This window comes from Phanerochaete carnosa, assembly GCF_000300595.1.
Source record: "Phanerochaete carnosa HHB-10118-sp unplaced genomic scaffold PHACAscaffold_2, whole genome shotgun sequence".
NCBI lineage: Eukaryota > Fungi > Basidiomycota > Agaricomycetes > Polyporales > Phanerochaetaceae > Phanerochaete > Phanerochaete carnosa.
The window spans coordinates 989,258-1,003,882 of record NW_006767629.1 but is presented as its reverse complement, the minus strand read 5'-3'; the positions used below and the strand labels follow the sequence as shown (position 1 = coordinate 1,003,882).

Sequence of the window (14,625 nt, the reverse complement as noted above, 5' to 3'; positions counted from 1 at the left end):
CTTGTGGTTCTGGCTTAAACGAATACTTAAAGACGAATCATCCCCCGATTATCGCAGTGATGATGAGTCCGACAAGAAAGACTGCGAGCTTCCCATACTCGTATTTTACGATGCATGCGTTAAGCTAGGTATACAACCACGGGTATTCAAGGTCTCGAAAACGGTTATCATAGCGAAGCCAAAGAGACCTGATTACACCAAGGCAAAGGCCTACCGGCCCATCGTCCTCCTCAATTGCCTAGGCAAATTGATGGAAAAAATAATATCCCGACGAATGCAATTTGAAGCACAAAAGTATAGTGCAATGCACCCATGCCAATTCGGTGGTACTATGCAACATAGTACCACGGATGCAGGAATACAACTTGTTCACAACGTGAAACAATTGTGGAAAAAAGGAATTGACTCATCGGCGGTTCTGCTCGACGTCGCCCAATTCTTCCCATCGGTTAATCACAATCTCCTGACGAGAATCTTGTCCAAACAAGGATTTGCAGGAAATTTGTGTAAATATTTTGTCAGCTACCTGTCAGACAGACAGACACAATTCATGTTTAATGGGGAAACCCTTGACCCTATGGACTTCTCCTTAGGAGTCAGACAAGGATCGAGCCTTTCTCCTATCCTTACGGGCCTATACCTAGCCCCGGCCATGCACAAAATCGCCCCTCTGAAAAAGGCGATTACCCTTACTTTAGGGGACCACCGAGTCACGGTTCGCACACAGTGGACTGACAAAAACATACAGGCCAACGGACATGCCACCGTGCAGTTCTTCGTCGACGACGGTCTCATTCACGTCGGAGGCAAGCTGGGCAACGGGTCGGAAGACCCAGACCACGAACAGCTGCTGTACAATAACGTCCTGATCCAGGACATATATTCCAAGCTTATACATACCCTGCATAGACTGGGGTTATCAGCAGAAACTGATAAACTTGAATTAATGCACTTCATACGCCGGCGGAAAGCCAAAGGGTGGACGTGGAGTGACGAACAACCACTTGGTCCCAAACTACGAATTTATGACGAAAATTCGTCCTTTGTCATTACCCCCAAACCTGTAATGAGGTATCTAGGCTTCTGGCTTGACCCCAAGCTTACGTTCAGGGACCATATTAAGGTCTACACAAACAAGGCTTGCAGCACTGTTGCCGCAATCCAAATGTTAGGCAACTCGTCTAGAGGGCTTAAACCTAGAGATAAAAGGCGGATTTATATATCCAATGTAGTACCCCTGCTCTCCTACGGGGCACAACTATGGTGGAACCCCTCCTGGAAGGGTATACATTGGATCGAGAAAGAGCTATCCAAGGCCCAGAGCCGAGCAGCCTGTTGGATCACGGGGGCGTTCAAAACAACCCCCGTGGGCTTTCTTGAAATGTCTGCAGGACTAATCCCTGTCCGACAAAACATCAACAAACTCATGAAACGTGCGGCATTGCGCACACACATGTTACACGAAAATCACCCTATAAGGGCCCACATGCCAAACCTGATGGAAAGTGGGACACTTAATATTAAGGCACCGCTCCCATACCGCGGAACGAAAACTAGAGATGCCGAAACCCCCATAGTAACGGCGTACAAAGTTACGGAGGGCTTCACGGAGGAATTTAACTCCATTAGCACCGAAGCACAACCGGGAAACCGCATATTAGACTTATATGCAGACCGCATCACCATGAGCCTTGAGGGCCCACTGAAGGCCCAGAAGGAAGAACTCCATGACTGGATAAGGACGTTCCTTAATCCAATCATAAAATTAGCCTCTTCCGATTACGGAAGCCGGGCAGTGTTCACTGACGGCTCACAACGTAAAACACACGAGGAAAATGAACCTGAAAAGGTCATTACTGGTGCTGCATGCTCAGTCACGTACACCCTAGAAAGGGGCGAACAAAAAACCATAGAAAAGAAAGTAGGGTGTGGCCAAGTCACACCATTCGATGCAGAAATGCAGGCCCTGTGGATGGGCATTAACACGGCGTGCAATGCGCCAGGAAAACACAAATTGTTATACCTATTTGCGGACAATAAAGGAGCGCTGCAGCGCATCTTTAACCCGCGGATTGGCCCCTCACAAAAATGCTCCTTGCTAGCTAGCGAACGCATACGACGCTGGTTGGAAGCAGACCCGGAACGAACCATACACATGTCATGGTGCCCAAGCCATGTTAATGTGCCCTTGAATGAACGAATTGATACCCTAGCTAAAGAGGGGACTGAACTCACGCAACCCGCGATTAAATCTTATGCCTACATCAAGCAAAAGATTACTGAGAATGAAGTTCGCGTATGGCAGCAGAAAATCAAAGAGTCCCCTAAATATAGAGGACACCAATTGATAGCTGGAGATCATCACGATCATCTACGACAAATCAAACACACGTCCTCAAACTGGTTCATAGCCCACAGCGGGGGAAGAACCGAGAGATGGGCAGACTCACGAGGTTAATGTCTGGACACGCACCGATTGGAGCGTTCCGACAACGATTTAACCTAGAAGGACCCACCACATGCTGGTATTGCCACCATAAACTGGGTCAAACAACGACGGAAACAAGGGACCACATGATATACATGTGCCCGGGATGGAGTCGTCTATACGACTTTAAAACAATGCACATAGCGGGTCACCCGTTGTATGACAAGACCAAGATAGGACACCGTCTCAAAACTGATACCGAAGTACGCGAAATGCATCGCGCGTACTGGGAGATGCAAAATGACTTGACTAAAGTCGACGAATTGACTGAATACAGCCAAGACCTTAACTACAGAAAGAAAATACTGGGCACCAAGTGGGAAGATATCTACCACTTCGTGCGAGCTAACCCCATGGCGGATACCTTCGAATGGTCCGATCTCGTTGACAAAGCGTTTAATGACGCCAACAATGGACGTGACTATACCACCTCGGTCCACATATGGAAAGCTCTAATGCACTCGAAGAGACGCAAGGAGAAAAGAAATGATTACACTAAAGACTTGGAACAGCGTTGTAGAGCCACATACTCCAGCGCAGTTCGACATCACAACCGCCTCCTAAAACCAGGGGACATACCAATGGATCAGGGAAAGTGGCAACAATCGTACCCCAACCCGGACCAAGCTGAACGTAAATTCACACAGTGGTATGCAAAGTACGCGGTATCTCAATACCGAATACTTTTCAACCACAATGAGAGCCTCCCAGTGGTTGAGGAAGAGGCATTGGCGCGAGAGTTTGGATACAGGGGCACGTATAAACCTGTAGGACAAACTCTCGAGGCGTTTTCCGACGCTGGAGATCCGCCCGCAGACAAGGATGAATGGGGCAATCAGGTTGACGAAGAGCACAGATAAGTTGGGCAAATCGTCATAGGGCGGCTGGAGCATAACCGTCCGACAACCGGTGACCATACTTAATGGGGGTCACCATGATGATAATTTGTGTTTCGGTTATGTAGGGCGTGGGTGAGGGGAACCATTAGAGGTAGGTCTAATGTTTGGTAGGGTAGAGTCCATCGACCGGCTCGGTGCTCGTGCGAGGCCAGGGCCGTCTGGCGCGGTCCTGCGAATTCCTCTGCGCCCCCAGACCTTAGGTCAACCAGGTGAACCGGCACGGACCCTGTTGTGGCTGTAGCACAGGCCCTCATGTAGCAGTAGTTCTACGGGCCTTTATAAACAAGCGGAAAAAAAAAAAGAGAGCCTCATGTGTGACGAGCCGTCACTGTCACACGTTCTGTACCGGGGCGCGCGGGCAAGCGTTGCAGACACACCTCACCCATGGCGTCGTCTACAACAGCTTCCCAAGAAGAACTCAAGGACGCCAAGGTCCCTCTTGGCTGGCGGGACCGCTGTTCTGCGTGCGTACCCATTAAAATTGTAGTAAAAAGCAAAGCTGAAGCGGGTTCGCGAACGCTGCAGGTTGCTGATCCCTTTGAACGTCTGCCGGAGGGAGAAGTCCTACCTGCCATGGGAGTGTGAGGATCAGAAGCACGCCTATGAAAAGTGCGTATGCGTTGCACACTCTCTGTGAAACCAGCTAATGAGTCTCTTGGGCGTGATAGGTGCCAGTATGACGAGTGAGTTCCGCGTCCTCTTCGTTTGTACAACAGCTTACCACTTCATACTCCTTAGCTATGTCCGTAGAATGAAGGCGCTTTCGAAGGCAAAGTTCGCAGCCCAAGAAGAACAATAGATATCTGCTTCGCTACCTCATATACATTTCCATACGCCTGTGCATCCTGACAGTTCGCTTTAGCTACAGACGTACGCATCCATCGTATCAAATGGGACTCCACCCCTTTGTGACTGAGGCGAGGTCGCTCTCGTAGTCGCCAAATAGACTCGAGCTCAGCCATGGGTCAAAGACATCAAGCCTTCGTCATCGCAAAGGTACAATCGCATGGCTCTGCCGAAGCCAAGTACCGCTGTATTGCGGCATACCACCACCAGTGGTGCTACGGCACCTTACCTCTCCGCGCCACACGCCGCCTCTTAATTCTTGTCAGGCAGCCCGAAAACGCTGAAATAATTCGCGAAGAGGTCCGCAGTATAGCCAGCAAGTACGGACGACCTGGGCAGGAGCCTTTCATTCCGGACATACCATGTCCTTTTGTCGCCTTGATTCTCGCCAACAGCTGGGACATCGACCTAACCACAGATAAGGCATATTTGAGCGGCCAGTCTTTCCGCGGCCACCTCTCAAGTGCAAACATGGGCTGCTGGGATGGTCGTATGTGGATTGAAGGTTATCTTTCCTTTGGATTTTGCTCATGCTCATTATTATGTTATGTAGCAAACGACGACGGTATCACAGCTGTTGATGTCACAGACCCCGACAATCCGACGTACTGCCACATTTCCGGCGCAAGCTCGGGCCGCAGAAGCTCCAGACAATATCTTCTGAGGTACTACGCTCTTCCCAAGCAGGATGAGCATGGAGAGCCCGTGGAAGACAGGTCCGAAAGACATGAGCGACGACTGCTGCAACAAGCTCGAGGAGATCCTGCCATATTGGAGCAAATCAGGAAGGGGGAACGACAGTTCAAGAAAAGCATGCTATCTGCCGTAGCCGACATGAAGGGGGAGCAGCTCATGCCTCAGTCGGCCTTAGCAGAAGCGTGGCCCGACGAGTATACCGTATTCCAACGCTCGCCGCCTACTGCCTCTAAACCGCCGAAGATTAAACCCCTCGCCGAGACTAGAACAGAAGTCGCTTCTCTCGTAGATATGTCACTCCGCAAGACCATTCAGCAATGTATCGAACTCGTAGACGCCTCTGCTCTTGACGGCCTGGTCTGGCTCTCGGAGAAGATGCACATTGTCGAGGAGTGTGTACTCGAGCATAATCCCATGCAGGATACTGCTCTGCCAGTCCTGTCGATGCTCCTGAGAGACATCACAGCGCGCACACATGCTCTCGATTTTTCTCAATATCCCCTGATTCCTGACCAGGTCGTCAGTCTCGCGTCCGACTTGACCAGTGTCCGTTCCCTCGACCTCTCTGGATATGCGATCTCAGACGGCCAACTACATACCATAGCCAGCAACACGACCAACATTCGTTCCCTTAATCTATCTCGCAATGACTCGGTCACTACCCAAGGAATCCGTCAGCTCCTCGTTCAGCTCCCGTCCCTTCAGCGTCTGATACTCATGAACTGCCCCTCGGTGTCGGATGCAGATCTGGCCGGTCTTGCACGGAAGGAGCCGCACCTCTTCCGCAATCTCGACGCTATCATGCATCCCCTCTTCCTGCAAGTCACCTTTGCGGACCTGGATACGCATGTGGGCGTAGTCACGCGCCGCTTAGATAACCCCTCACATCCGCCCGTTGCGATGTCTGTAGGAATCGTGAACTCGTCGGACTTTGACCCGTACATGCAGGGCGTCTCGCTGCCCTTCGTGCACCCGCCGCTCATTGTGCAGGGCTTCACGGACCTCGCAAGTGCAGCGGCCTCTATGGAACCCAGGGGGCTGCCGATGTCTGCCGGGCGTGCGTGCGAGGTCGCGTTTGCGGCGCTGCCGCGAGAGTCGGGGAAGCCCTGGGCCGAACGCACGATTGTGGTGCCACAGCCTCTCGATCTTAGTATGCTCTGCGGCACCGCGTCCGGCTGGATGTTGTTTATCAAGCTCCCCGGCTGGTTATTCCGCGTGATCTCTGGGTGGGCGTTCCTGCGGTGCTTGGGACCCGACACGCACTCCGCTGCCGAAGCTGAGGTGGAGGATGGCACTACTGAGGCAACAATTGGTGCAGTCGGCTCAGAGCCAGATACCTCACAGCCATCCACATTCCCAGCAGGCGACATGGAAGACAACGATGAAGAGTCAGAGTTCGCAGAGCACAGTGCGCCGGCGCCGACTTCTCAACCCAAGCTAAACTACGAGTTACATGATCTTCGTAGCTTTCTCCGTGTTACAGAGGAAGAGGGCTACCGTCCTGTCTCCGAAGAAGCTGTGGTAGCCCTTGAGGCCGCACTCGAGAAAGTGAATTGGCCTGTACTTACCAGAGAAGATATGGACAAGATTCTAAGTGGGTCTTCGGAAACTCTGTAGCCCATACTGCAACCATGACCTGTGTGCTCGATACCGTAGACACACTTGGCCCCTGTTCTCATGTGTCCGGTTAATTTGACGTGTTATTGCCCTCACTAAATGCAACTTGTGCATGTTTTAAACCATCGGAAACAGTGTAAAAATACGAGCCCACTTGCATAGAACCGAAATGACAATTTGTACACTATGGAAGGCAAGTTTTAGAGAGAGATCGACGTTTGTCACTTGCACAGGAACGTTGAGCGGGGAATATTGTGTATATATTACGATCCCGAGACTGCTGGCAAGTCCATATCTGGCTGTATCGAAGGGCTGTCGACGAGTTGTGGTGTAACTAGATACATCACGTCCCGCGTGACCGGATAGTGCCCGTATCATTCAGTTTCAAGCCAGCGCAGGCCGACGCTAGGACGATTGGCAAGCCAATATCACTGGTATAGGAGTTCAGCTAGTCAGAGGGTACCGGCGGTCCTCAAAGTGCGTCCGAGAATATTGATAACACGCAGTGCATCCACCAGCTGTCTTTTCTAGATCTTCTTACCTTGGGTTCATTGCTGTCGTATCGTAATTGAAGACATTTTTATTTTTATTTTTTACAGAAGACTCAACTGACAGCGTGTAATATGTTCATATATCATAACCTCATCTGCGGTTGAGCGAAAGATACAAACCTTAGCCTTGGGCCGCCACTTGACAAGAGATCGCTGTAAAAACCGGATCCGCTGCCGCAATGTGCTGTCGCAAGGTGGCCATGGATGGCACAAAGAAGTACTCCCCTCCCCGCGGATCGACAAACTTCTCCATGAAGCTCGTCACTTGCTTAGGCTGCGCAGGATTGACGCCGCTCATCTGTCGGTAGACGCCCTCGTCCTCTTGCCCCGTCTGCCCGAAAATTGGGTCCCAGCCGGGCGTCGTTGGCTTCCCGGGAGGGAAGTTAACATTATTGTACCACTCTACGCGTGGGCTCTGGGTCAGTGTGTGTGCAGCAACGCGCAGAGGAGTGCCTACCGCATTGGATGTAGCGGAAGCCCCGTTCGATGCTGCTCTGGTACGCGCAGAGGTGCAGACCCCGGTCTTCGCTCGTACCGTTTTCGCGCTCCTCGTCGCTGACCTCGGGCCCGTATGGCATGTTATGCCTCCGGATGCTACGATGACACGGCATGTCAGAAGACAAATCGCCAATCAAGCCAGCGGCCACTCACAGATGCTTCTTCAGCTCGTTAGGGTCGATATCGTTGCGCGGGTTCGACTTGCGCATGTGCGCTGCGAACGGACACCGTTTCTGATTCGTATCGGTCTTGTCGAACTCGAAGTTGTTCACCCGCGCAGGGTCCCCCGCGATCTCGGGCGCGTCGTTGTCCGGAGACAGTACGACAGGTGTCCCTGGGGAACGTCGTCAATACGAGCGAGCAGTAGACAGATACAAAGGCTGTTGCACACCGTTCTTCCATCGGCCCATGAGCCTTGCGCCGAGTTTGGCGGCTGCGTCGGCACTGCTCAGGTTCGGGAAGATCTTCTGACCCTCCTCGAGCAGATAACTTTCGAGCTCGGGGACGAGACAGTTGAGCTTCCGCGTCGCAATCAAACTACCATCCTTGGCCCATTCGGGGCGCCTGTCCTTGTCCTCGTCGCCTTCGCGCCCCATGACGAGTACCCCGAGCGGGATCACGGGCGTGCCGGTGTACGCCATCGGTTTCTCCTCGCTGAACGTGACGCCCTCGACCTGTGGATTCGTGAAGCCGCCCCCGCGCCAACCGAACGGATCATTTATAGCCTCAGGTTCGGGGCGCGGATGCCCATAGAGCGCGACGATCTTGCGCAAAGACGACCGGTTCGGCGCCCAGCGGAAGGCCTCCTCGAGCTCGTCGATGAACTTGCGCGCGTTACTCTCGTTGTACGCTGTGATGAGGAAGATACCGTCGATGTTCGCCTTGTATTCCGAGTCCCAGTTCGGCGACCAGAACCCCTCCCGCTCGGCACCCGCGTCCCCGAGCGCCTGCGAGTCCGCCATCTGCCCCCGTGCGAACGCGCGGTCTCCGAGCTCGGTAGGGTTGAGGCGGAACTTTCTGATACCTAAGCTTGAGAAACCGATAGCAAGACCGCGGAAAGGGTGGTCTCGGTTATCCCGTGGAGAAGGCGGTGGGTTCTGTACAAGGCTTGCGGATGTGACAATCTTAGGCAAGACAAAATCCTTGAACGCCGTGCGGAATCCGTCAACATTGGTGATCTGGAAGTAGTAGAAAAATTCCAGAGCCTTGGGAAGTCCAGGTCTGAGACAACGCCAAGTAAGCCGCGAATAGCTGGGGCTGGTGTGGACGGCACGGCACGCACATCACATCTCCCTGAATGTTGCCGAGTCCCAGAGGATCGAGATCGACCTTCCGGACAAATTCAACCGTCGTTTCCCTGACAAATGTGAGCAGACTGTTATTCAGACAAAGGAAGAACCCACTGGTCAGGCCTAGTGCTCCCAGCTTGATCAAAAACCTTGATCTAGCGCGGATGTCAATATTAGCAACTCGGCAGCAAACACGAGCCGCGCATACAAGATATTTAACCACATCATCCTTATCTGAGGGTAGCTTGAAACGAATGAATGAGCCCTTTTACCTGTTGAAATCTGATAGAGTATCACCTTAACCGTATCGGTCCTGTCTACCGTCGTGGCGAGAAGCGCTTCCCCTTTCGTGGTCATGTCTCTGGCATGGTGAAATCTGATGGTGAGCGTGACCGTCTCCTTCTGCTCCCGCATAAATATCTGTGGTTCGCGGTTCTGGAGATTGAGCATTTTCTTGCCCGACTGTCTGCTCCGTTCGTTCGAAAGCATGTGGCGCTCTTCGTATTCTGCGTATTTGTATCCAACACAGGTCCCTTGGTTGTATGGCTGCCTGGCCACCTATCCAATCCAGCCATTGATGGTGAATAGTATTGAACAGTGATGTCAAAGTCGGCTTACGCTGCTGACGCTGGCAGTCCAACCTGGGGAGATAGTGAAGACCTGAGAACCGCCGCGCTGTGGCCCGACTGAAACAATATCAGTGACGATGCACTACGATGTATGATATGCATCGCACACCTTGTCCTTGAGGAAGCTTGCTCAAGGGGGCTCCGGCGGGCGGCGCTGCGTTCTGCTGCCCACCAGTGTCGGCCCCGTTGGGTCGAGAGACGGGTGTCTCAGGTCTCCGCCTCTGGTCGGTGGTTGGAGTCCCCGGCCTGCCAGTCGGAGTTTGGGGCGACAACACAGGGCGGTCTCGGGGGCCGCCGTTGACGGTCGGACGCCCCTGATGAGGAAAGTCGTCGCGAGGGGCGGGCGAAGCACGAGCAGAGCCGCCGCCTCGGCCACCGAAACTAATGCCAAAACTCATCTCCGCATGCCCCGGAGACATCGCTGGAGACCCTGGAAACGGCGATCTCATGAATGGCATAGCAGGCTCAGGCATGAAAGGCGGAGATCCGAAGGGCGGTGAACCAAACGGTGGTACGCCAAAAGGCGGTGCACCGAATGGCGGCGGTCCAGGCGGCGACCCAGGCGGCGGTGGCCCAAAGGGTGGTGAACCAGGAGGTCCAAAACCAAACTTAGGGGGAGGCCAACTAGATGGCAGACACAAGTTGGTTGATGATTAGAGGAGAATAAATGCGGAATCTTACGACATGTGGATATCGGAGGGCTATAGGACAGCTGAGCAGGCGACCACAGAGTCGCTGGTTTTGAAGAAGACTGGAGAGTTTATGTATATATGCGTCTACAGATACGCAGGGCGTCCTTTGTGCGTGTTATGCAGATCGATACGTGTCATGTACAGAGTGCGAACGATTTGATTTGCGTACTACTCGTTCGAAAGGGTCCCCGAATAAACAGCAAGCAAGTATTGCGCAGATCCCTGGCTTGCTGCCCGCGTTTCTGTGCAAGACTTGCATCGTATCCCGTGGCTTGTGTCGCTGAACTAGCGACTTTTGGATTGGACCTCTGGTATGGTATATTGTGGAATGAGCGATGAGAAGGTGTCAGAGGTCCTCGGGTGCGGGATGTTCGAATTGTGGCGTTGGCGCTTCGAGCTAGGACCCTGGGGTGAACCTGATCCTGCAGGCATCCCTCAAACCTAGTCGTCGTATCTGCTGGCCGCATCGATGCCTGATCTCATATCCGAAATTCTAGCTTGGTGTTGGCACGAAGAACTGGTGTATGACGCCCATCGACATCGTCTGTATCGTCCGCGGTCTACTTCAGGACATGCGACGCTACGCCTAATGCAGGTATGAACGTTTGCTCGTTTGGCCACGCGTGGATCGAGTCTGCTGACTGTGCTTCACCCCTTCGAGAGCGGAAATGGATTTGTTCTCAAGTGCATTCTATCGAGCCTGCCGATCACAGGGACACACGACGCACGGCGGCAGAGTCAAGCTCGTTATCCAGAGCACTCTCTCTACGGTGCTACACGCACGTGAAGGGCACCGTGACAGTAACAGAGAATTACCACCGCTTTGTGGCTTCTATTTTGTGTCGACCGTCATTCCCATGAATGCGTTTTGAAGATCCTGGAGATACGAGGCTCGTGACAACCCGCGATAGTCCATTCCTGAGGCAGTCAAATACCATCGCAACCCTCTCAATGTGGAGATAATAAATCGATTCCTCTGCGCACAGCTCCACATATCACTATGTCCATTGCACGGCCGACGATACATCATACTGTGGACGGTAGCGGATTCCAGCTCGAGCTGCCCGCAGAATGGTTTGCCAATGTGGTAGCAGTATGTATCACGCAATCCTCTCTGTGTGTACCGCTGATGGTGAGCCGATGATATTTCAGATCAGCAGGCGAACGTACAGCCAACTGGTCACTATCGAGTACACCATGTTCGGAGGACTGCCAGAGACTAGACGCCTCGCCAGCAAGTGGGGCACAGTCAACGACACTATGACCGATCTCCACTCTGGGAGTCATCAGTTCACGTTTGCGCCCCAAACAGACGACAAAACGCTCACGTTCTCCTTCTATCATTCCGTGTCGAAGGATATGCAAAATCGTACAAGGAGCGCACGCATCCGCACAGTCCCTGTATGTGTACGGCTTATTCGAGTCGTAATGTTGACTGAGATTGCTACTCTGCAGGTTAACAAGCCTCTGGATGCACCGAGAGAGATGCCAGATTACATGATGATCCTCGTGCGTACGACGTCTCGCGCGTCAGAGAAGATGCCTAATTACACCTCTAGGTTTTCGTCGAGGATGGTACGCAACGGCATACCAGCGGCCCCCAGTACAATGATCTCGTACTCACAATTCACACAATGTCTACCCAGGAGGTCGTTGACACCGGCACGGCGGCGTTGACTGTCCAGGGACAGCAGGCTATGAGAGACTTTATTGAGCGTTACGTACGTCCTGGCGAAGACTATCCTCAGCCTCCACCCCCCTCCGTTCCGCCGCCTCGCGTTGCCAACCTTCCTGTCGCTGTCATTGGTGCAGGCGTCTCTGGATTATACATTGGTATGATGCTCAAGAGCTTGGGTATCAAGTTCGAAATCTTTGAGGGATCTAGCAGAGTCGGCGGACGGCTGTACACCCACAAATTCCCTAAAAACCAAGGCAAATACCAGTATTATGGTGGGAGATTCCCTGGACCCGGTCTTGGCATTTCTGATCTCCCCCTGCTACGTCTAGACGTCGGCGCGATGCGATACCCCAACACTACGTTCATGAAGCGCACCTTTGATCTTGTCAGAAACCGTCTCAACATGCCGAACGCTTTCATTCCCTACCTCCGCAGGAACGAAAACACTTTCCTAAGCTACAACAACATCACTGTCACCAGAGCTGAGGACCAGACCCAGAGAAAGTCCGACCCGGACGTCTTCAAGGTTTCCGTGTCCAAGGGCGGAAACGTCCCAGACACGTTTATCGCCAAGGGCAGCGAACAGATGTGGGACGTGGCCCTCGACGAACTGCGCCAGCTGTTTGTCAAGCACCCTTTCGAAGAGGCTTACCAGGAGCTGTTGAAGTGGGATAACTACTCCGTGCGGACTTATCTGACGCAGATACTCAAGTACCCGAGCGATGTGGTCAACTGGTTCGAGAGCGTTGAGTCCCGCACTGGGTTGATGGACGAGTCACTCGCCGAGACTGTTCTCGCGTCCCTGGTCTTCAACGATCCAAACTTCAAGGGCAAGGATATCGAGTGGTTCTGTCTTGAGTGCGACGCATATCGTTTCTGTACTATGTGCGGGCACTGACTCCGCATTATTCTTCTCTAGCGGCGGCTCGGAGATCGTCCACAGAGCGATGACCGCCCAGCTCCCTCGCGAGAACCAGCCGCTACTCTACCACCGTGTGACGGCGATAGAAGAGTCGGATGATGGGTTCACGATGACTGTTACCTTCGACGGCAGCGACAACCCCGACACATCCGCACGAAGGCCTCCACAGCGCAAGTTCTCGAACGTGATTAGCACTATGTCCTTCGCTTGCCTTCGGATGGTGGACCTCGAGAGGGCCGGACTCAGCTACGGGCAGAAGAACGCCATCAAGGATCTCATGTACACGCCGTCCATCAAGGTTGGCATCCAGTTCAAGACTGCATGGTGGGAAAGGATAGGCATCTTTGGCGGGCAGTCCAGTACAGACATGCCCATCCGCGATGCGGTATATCCCTCGTGGGTTTTCGCAATGTTCTCTATCGTCCTGGCAGTGCTGACCTCTTCCATGCAGGTACGGACCCGATGAGTCGCACCCAATACAGTTCCCAGGACAGTCCAGGTCGAACTGCATGATCGCGTCGTACAACGGTATGCAGGACGCGCAGCGCATTGGCGGACTGATGAAAGGCCGGGACACGCCTGAGGAGCGTGTCATGCTCAACCTCATCATGCGCAACCTTGCGAAGCTGCACAGGAAGCCAGTCGAGGAGCTCTGGGCCGAGTTCGAGGACTATTACCCCTGGGACTTCCACCGCGACTCCTTCCAGCTCGGCGCCTTCTGCCAGTTCGCGCCGGGCCAGTTCCGCTACGCTTACCCGTACGTCACCCAGCCCGCATCGAGCAAGCAGCGGCTCCACTTTGCTGGCGATGCCACGTCGTGTTTCCACGGGTGAGTCTCGATCACGGTTTCCACCCCTCACGCACAGCGTTGCTCACTGACGATCGCGCGCAGGTGGGTCGCCGGCGCACTCAACTCAGCCTGGCGCGCAGTGTTTGGCATGCTCATTGCCCACCCTGAGCTGAACCCGAACCCTAAGGAGGACATTATTGACAAGTTTGTTAAGATCTGGGGTGCGACGGAGGAGTACGACAACGAGTCGCTCGAGACGGTCGTCAACCTTGGCAGGATCAAGCCTGCCAACACCGCCCGCCCTAGCAGGCTCAATATTAATTAATCTGTCGCGTGTCAGTCTGTGTACAGTAGAGTCAGAACGAGTTCATGGAAGAATATCGATCAAGCGATCACATGTGAATGACGAGCTCTAGCAAGGCTCTGGTTCACATCAACTAAAATAACATTCGACTGCACGAACGCGTGTTAATTCCAGCAACACACGGCCCATTCGCCAATAAGGAGAAAAAATGAAAATGTGAAAATGACAGAAAAACGAGCGCGGGAGAGATCCTACACCTGCGCGTCTTCCTGCCAGTTCTCTCCGTCCACCTTCTCCTTCTCGCCGGTCTGCCTAAGCACGAACTGAATGTCCAGATCATGCGGGATGCTCAGCCCGAACGCGCCAAACTCGTTTTGCAGCCGTTGCACATGTGGCGAGTGCATGGGCAGGCACCACTCGTAGCGGACGAGGAGCATCGCGAGCAGCGTGCGCTGCTCGAACAGCGAGAACTGGCGTGCGGTGCATTGACGCGGGCCGGCCTTGAAAGCTGTGCAAACATTGTTACGTATGCTCACAGCCCGAGCAGAGTTGGCTGTTCGAATACCTGGGATCCTCTGTACATGGAATCGAGAAATAGTATTCATATCCTCAGCTTCGGACAGAGGAGCCGGTAGAGAGAGTCTCTGAGGCGGAACACAGGACCAGTCGTGAGAGCAGTGACGGCCATCAGCGTGTTGGGAAGGTACGGCCCAATTTCGATTGGAA

At 53.3% G+C, this 14,625-nt stretch overlaps 4 protein-coding genes across 4 annotated transcripts in view; 3 read left to right on the top strand and 1 right to left on the bottom strand.

Moving 5' to 3' along the window:
• Window positions 1-3,720: 3,720 nt before the first annotated feature.
• On the top strand, window positions 3,721-4,186 carry PHACADRAFT_136185 (uncharacterized protein; the record flags this gene model as incomplete). The annotated part of the gene is made up of 3 exons (XM_007391537.1): window positions 3,721-3,851; window positions 3,913-4,020; window positions 4,126-4,186. Exons 1-3 carry the CDS (start codon window positions 3,772-3,774, stop codon window positions 4,184-4,186), a joined length of 249 nt encoding a protein of 82 aa, XP_007391599.1. The 5' UTR covers window positions 3,721-3,771.
• An 81-nt stretch (window positions 4,187-4,267) lies between these two features.
• PHACADRAFT_169481 (uncharacterized protein) lies at window positions 4,268-6,666 on the top strand. The gene is made up of 2 exons (XM_007391536.1): window positions 4,268-4,723; window positions 4,787-6,666. The coding sequence occupies exons 1-2, from the start codon at window positions 4,348-4,350 to the stop codon at window positions 6,544-6,546; spliced, it is 2,136 nt and encodes a 711-aa protein (XP_007391598.1). The 5' UTR covers window positions 4,268-4,347; the 3' UTR covers window positions 6,547-6,666.
• Window positions 6,667-7,115: 449 nt separating this feature from the next.
• PHACADRAFT_249176 (uncharacterized protein) lies at window positions 7,116-10,106 on the bottom strand. Its single transcript, XM_007391535.1, has 9 exons — window positions 9,623-10,106; window positions 9,182-9,570; window positions 9,093-9,128; window positions 8,999-9,039; window positions 8,878-8,952; window positions 7,987-8,816; window positions 7,749-7,929; window positions 7,555-7,691; window positions 7,116-7,499 (listed from the first exon to the last, which is right to left on the bottom strand). Exons 2-9 carry the CDS (start codon window positions 9,332-9,334, stop codon window positions 7,219-7,221), a joined length of 1,734 nt encoding a protein of 577 aa, XP_007391597.1. The 5' UTR covers window positions 9,335-9,570; window positions 9,623-10,106; the 3' UTR covers window positions 7,116-7,218.
• Window positions 10,107-10,623: 517 nt separating this feature from the next.
• The window catches only part of PHACADRAFT_136177 (uncharacterized protein), a 5,555-nt gene continuing 1,553 nt past the window's right edge, over window positions 10,624-14,625 (top strand). Inside the window, exons 1-7 of the mRNA XM_007391534.1 lie at window positions 10,624-11,298; window positions 11,358-11,606; window positions 11,661-11,714; window positions 11,765-12,155; window positions 12,213-12,741; window positions 12,803-13,201; window positions 13,257-13,634. Coding sequence (XP_007391596.1) covers window positions 11,206-11,298; window positions 11,358-11,606; window positions 11,661-11,714; window positions 11,765-12,155; window positions 12,213-12,741; window positions 12,803-13,201; window positions 13,257-13,634 — 2,093 coding nt within the window. The 5' untranslated portion in view covers window positions 10,624-11,205. The remainder of the gene's footprint in view (window positions 11,299-11,357; window positions 11,607-11,660; window positions 11,715-11,764; window positions 12,156-12,212; window positions 12,742-12,802; window positions 13,202-13,256; window positions 13,635-14,625) is intronic.

Coding starts and splice junctions, on each gene's coding strand:
- PHACADRAFT_169481 (XM_007391536.1), top strand. CDS start 4,348: ATGGGTCAAAGACATCAAGCCTTCGTCATCGCAAAGGTACAATCGCAT. Junction 4,724..4,786: donor CATGGGCTGCTGGGATGGTC/GTATGTGGATTG, acceptor TATGTTATGTAG/CAAACGACGACGGTATCACA.
- PHACADRAFT_249176 (XM_007391535.1), bottom strand. CDS start 9,334: ATGCTCAATCTCCAGAACCGCGAACCACAGATATTTATGCGGGAGCAG. Junction 9,129..9,181: donor ACAGGACCGATACGGTTAAG/GTGATACTCTAT, acceptor ATTCGTTTCAAG/CTACCCTCAGATAAGGATGA. Junction 7,500..7,554: donor CTTCCGCTACATCCAATGCG/GTAGGCACTCCT, acceptor GCCCACGCGTAG/AGTGGTACAATAATGTTAAC.